This window comes from Lampris incognitus, chromosome 1 (genome assembly GCF_029633865.1).
Source record: "Lampris incognitus isolate fLamInc1 chromosome 1, fLamInc1.hap2, whole genome shotgun sequence".
Taxonomy (NCBI): Eukaryota; Metazoa; Chordata; class Actinopteri; order Lampriformes; family Lampridae; genus Lampris; species Lampris incognitus.
In genome coordinates this window covers 87,207,240-87,212,239 of record NC_079211.1, presented here as the reverse complement: position 1 = coordinate 87,212,239, position 5,000 = coordinate 87,207,240, and the positions used below count along the sequence as shown (strand labels likewise).

The 5,000-nt window shown below is 44.3% G+C and overlaps 1 protein-coding gene across 3 annotated transcripts in view; it reads left to right on the top strand.

Annotated features, from left to right (window-relative positions):
* Window positions 1-5,000, top strand: part of LOC130115435 (regulator of G-protein signaling 3-like) — a 458,149-nt gene that overhangs the window by 245,737 nt on the left and 207,412 nt on the right. The window contains exons 13-14 of one of the 3 annotated variants that reach the window (XM_056283108.1): window positions 1,775-1,818; window positions 2,919-3,015. In XM_056283108.1, the coding sequence (XP_056139083.1) occupies window positions 1,775-1,818; window positions 2,919-2,970 (96 nt within the window). In that variant the 3' untranslated portion in view covers window positions 2,971-3,015. Of the gene's footprint in view, window positions 1-1,774; window positions 1,819-2,918; window positions 3,016-5,000 lie in introns of those variants that run through there. The other 2 variants (XM_056283094.1, XM_056283101.1) reach the window with 2 other exon arrangements.

The window sequence follows — 5,000 nt, the reverse complement described above, 5'->3', positions numbered from 1 at the left end:
AGGAGTCTAGTATAGTTACTCTGCATCTATTAAGAATCTAGTGGAAATACTGTACATCTATTAAGAGTCTAGTGTACTTACTGTGCATCTATAAGGAGTCTAGTCTAGTTACTGTACATCTAGTAGAAGTCCAGTCTAGTTGCTGTACATCTTTTAAGTGTCTAGTCTAGTTACTGTACATCTATTAAGAGTCCGGTCTAGCTACTGCACATCTATTAAGAGTCTAGTATAGTTACTGCACATCCATAAGGAGTCTAGTATAATTACTGTACATCTATTAAGAGACTAGTATAGTTACTGCACATCCATAAGGAGTCTAGTATAATTACTGTAAATCTATTAAGAGACTAGTCTAGTTACAATAGATTGATAAGGAGTCTAGTATAATTACTGTACATCTATTATGAGTGTAGTCTAGTTACTGCATATCTATTAAGAGTCTAGTCTAGTTACTGTAGCTCGATAAGGAGTCTAGTATAATTATCGTACATCTATTAAGAATCTAGTCTAGTTCGTGGACATCGGTAAGGAGTGTAGTCTAGGTACTGTACATCTATGTATTAAGAGTTTATTCTAGTTACTGTACATCTATTAAGAGTCTAGTCTAGTTACTATACATCTATTAAGAGTCTAGTCTAGTTACTTTACATCCATAAGGAGTCTAATATAATTACTGTACATCTATTAAGAGTTCAGTCTAGTTACTGCACATCTATTAAGAGTCTAGTCTACTTACTGTACATCGATAAGGAGTCTAGTCTAGTTACTGTATATCTATTAAGAGTCTATTGTAGTTACTGTACATCGATACGGAGTCTAGTATAGTTACTGTACGTCTATTAAGAGTATAGTACAGTTACTGTACATTGATATGGAGTCTAGTATAGTTGCTGTACATCGATAAGGGGTCTAGTATAGTTGCTATATATCGATAATGAGTCTAGTATAATTACTATACATCTATTAAGATTCTAGTGTAACTGTACATCGATAAGGGGTCTAGTATAGTTACTGCACAGCTATTAAGAGTCTAGTATAGTTACTGTACAGCTATTAAGAGTCTAGTGTAACTACATCGATAAGGGGTCTACTATAGTTACTGCACAGCTATTAAGAGTCTAGTATAGTTACTGTACATCTATTAAGAGTCTACTACTATAGTTACTGTATATCGATAAGGGGTGTAGTCTAGTTGCTGTACATCTATAAAGAGTCTAGTGTAATTACTGTACATCGATAAGGGGTCTAGTATAGTTACTGCACATCTATTTGGAGTTTAGTCTGTCGACTTAAGATATGGGTGTGGTTTCGGGTTTTGGAGTGATTGACAGCTGACATTCTGTGGTCGCTGGTATGAACAGTAGTTGTGCACAGTACAGTGATTGCATTGTGTTCCGATGTACACAATGTGTTATGTGAATGAAATGTGATGTGTTGTGATTTCATGTGGTTTGTGTGCGGGGGGGGGGGGGTAAACTAAGTAAGTTAAAAAATAAAAAATGGCTCTTTGTAGATTCATTTACAAGATATCTGTAAAATATCTGAATAGTATTTTTGCAGGAAATGTGTATAATACGTAGGATGTGCTCAGTATTGTATACCTCTGTCTTGTAAGTATTACTTTTCCTAGATGAATACTATATGTTTTTAATCCAGCAAGTGTTTCATTTACTTGTTTGGCTTTTTCAGTTTTGTAAAACATCAGATCTGCCTGTCGGTCTCTTTGTGTGTCTGTGTCTGTTTGCTGTGTCTGTCTCCCTGTCTGTGTGTTTAGGACAAGGACTCTGCGCCTCAGTGGAATAAGAAGAGTAAGCATCTGTGAGTATGCACACACTAGGGTTTTCACAGAATAGTCGACTAGTCGACCATCAAACCCACTAGTCAACACTGTGCATAGTCGTAGCCTAGTTGTTCAGCTGTGGTTTCAGCACCATGCAGTCATAAAGCAGTGACCATGCATGTAGGCAGCTCAGGAAGGTCTAAGTGTACAGGCTGATGAGGAACCTCACAGCCTGTGGAATGAAACTGCTGCATAGTCTGGTGGAGGCAGCACGGATGCTCCGGTAACTCCTGCCAGAGGGCAGGAAGGTGAAGTGGATGTGGAAGGGGTGGGTGGGGTCCTTCATGATGCTGAGAGCCTTCCGGGTGCACACTGCGTTAAAGATTGCCTGGATGGATGGGAGAGCAGTTCCTATGATCTTTCCAGCTGTCTTCACTATCCGCTGTAGGGATTTGTGGTCGGAGGTCTTGCAGCTCCCATGCCAGACAGTGATACAACTGGTCAGAGTGCTCTCTATGGTGCCTCTGTAGAATGTAATGAGGATGGGTGGGGGGAGACTCAAATTCTTCAGACGCTGCAGGAAGTCAAGATGCTGCTGGACCTTCTTGGAGAACGCAGTGGCATGTGAGGACCAGGAGAGGTCCTCTGTGGTGTGAACTCCCAGGAACTTAACACTGCTGACTCTTGATGTGTTATCTCGTTGAGTGAGTGCCCAGCAAGGTCCTGTATATTGTCTGGTGGTCCCGAGTTACACTCAAATGGGTCATAGAACCTGTTCGGGTCATCCGGGAGTGAAGCGGTGGTGTTGGTAAAACTGCCCGGCTTGGGTTTGTAGTCTGTTATCGCATGCAGTCTCTGCCACATGTGCCTGGAGTCCCCACCATTGTTATGCTTTTCCAGTTTATCCCGGTATTGTTTTTTTGGCTGATTTGATGGCTTTCCTCTGCCCATACCTGGCTTCCTTGTAGTGGTCCTTATCCCCGGCTTTAAAAGCGGCAGTCCTTTCCATTGGTCTCAGCCGAATGTCACTATTGAGCCAAGATCTCTGATTTGGATAGGAGCGGATGGTACCCACTGGGAATACAGGTATCCACACAGAATTTATCATAGTCAGTAACTGTATCAGTATATCTGTCAGGTTCACAGGGTTCCGAAGGACTGACCAGTTTGTTGAACCAAAACAACCCTGAAGTTTGAGCTCATTTCTGCTGACCAGCACTGTACTGTCCTGAAGGTGGGTTTCTCACCCTTAACTTTCTGCTTGTAAACAGGTAGCATGAGCATGGATTAATTGTCCGATTTCCGAAAGTGAGGCTTTGGAATAGCCCTATATGCTCCCTTGATAGTGGAGTAGCAGTGATCCAAGATCTTGTCACTCTTAGTAGGACAGCTGACATGCTGGAAGTATTTAGGTAGCACTGATTTGAGGCTGCAGTGATTGAAGTCTCACACCACAATGGAAATGCCCTGTGGATGCTGATTCTCATAGCCGCTGATTGCACCAGAGGAGCTGGTGATGGCTTGTGGTGGAACGTAAACTATAGTTAACAGGATGGAGGAGAATTCCCTTGGTAGATAAAATGGTCGACACTTGGTTGTAAGATGGTCCAACACTGGCGAAAAGGACTGGGAGATTACTTCCACATCAATGCACCACAAGTTGTTAACCAGGAAACATGCCCCCCCCACACCCACGCCACCCCCACCTTTAACCTCGCCAGTTGTTTCACACAAATGTTCTAGTCAGTGCATGGAGAAGCCGTCCGGCTGTATGAGCTTGCCCGGGATGTTCGAGGTCAGCCAGGTCTCCGTAAAACAGAACTCACAGTGATCCCTCATGTCCCGTTGGATGCTAATATGGCAGTGGAGTTCATCTAGCTTGTTGTCAACAGATTGTGTATTGGCTAGCAGTCGAGTCGGCTAATGCTGTGGCCTAGCCAAGAACCCGTCTCGTCTGCCGAATTTCTGCCTGCATTGGCGGTGGTTGCTGGTACTCCAAGATACCGTTGGGTTGTAAACAATATCTTTTGGTATCTCCGGAGGCACACATACAAGTCTGAAACATTTAGTCCTAAGTCCACCAAGGTCGGACAGTCTTAAATGATCAGGCGCAAGAAAGCTAGCAATTAATGCAAAAACCAATACGAGGGAGAGAGAAACTTGTAGCATGTTGCCGTAAGCTGACGCCATCTTGGTTTGATGTGAGAGTTAGTTCTCAATAGAGATGAATGTTTCGTTTGGGGTGGCGGGGTCCAAAGTAAATTCAGAGCTTGTCCTTCAGTTGGAGCATGGCCTTCCGTTTTTTTCTGCCTTTCCTTTTTGTTTTTTACATTTTCGCAGAGTGGCTAATAACACCTTGTATTTTCAAATTCTTGTGGCGAAAACGGCAACACTCGTTAACAGACACCGATGCTACACCAGCACAGCTCATTCCTGCACACTGTAGTCCGTTTACATGTTTCTGTCCCTCAGTATTACATCACACGTTTTCTTTATCTGATTGGTTGTAGGTCTGTTGAATTGGGTCCAGAGGTATCTTGGTCTGCGCCCATTGATAACGCCCCTTGGAAATCAAACACGAACTGAGAGGTGCTAGGTTCCCAGGCCTAGGCTGCTTGTCTTTAGGTCTGTCTGTGTCAGCGTCAGTGTCACTATCGAGAGGAATTATTTTCTTTTGCTTGTTTCAGCTGCTGGTGCAGTGTCCTACCCAGCATTCTTTGAGAGGTCAATGTTTAGGCCAAATTTTCTGGCCCCTTCCCCAGTTGGGGTGAGCAGTGTGTCTCCTAAGTGGAGCAGCTCAGTCCCTAAGGGGTCTGCCAAGAGCAGCTGCCACTCAATCCCAGCTGCTGGCGACCATGATACCCCTGTGCTGCTGGTGTGCATGGGTCTGACTAGGAGCTCCTGGTGCAGTCTAACCTGTCCCCATCACCACACACTCCAACGCCGCCACACTTTGGTCCATAAGTCCGGTTGCTGGTGTTGACAAGGCAGAGGTGGATACTTGCACAGAGAGGTTGTTTAGAGGGCCACTGGGGGTTCTCATGTCCAATAGCACTCTGCAGTGTGAGAGGGTGGACTCCAGTAGCAAGGGTAGACCCAGGATGGACCTGCACACTTCTACAGTGGCAGGAGGCTGCCAGAGATTCAGTCTTTCGAAAGACCACCTGTCGTGTGCCAACAAGCACATTGCTTTTCTCTCAGGGTGTGCACCCGGAGGGTT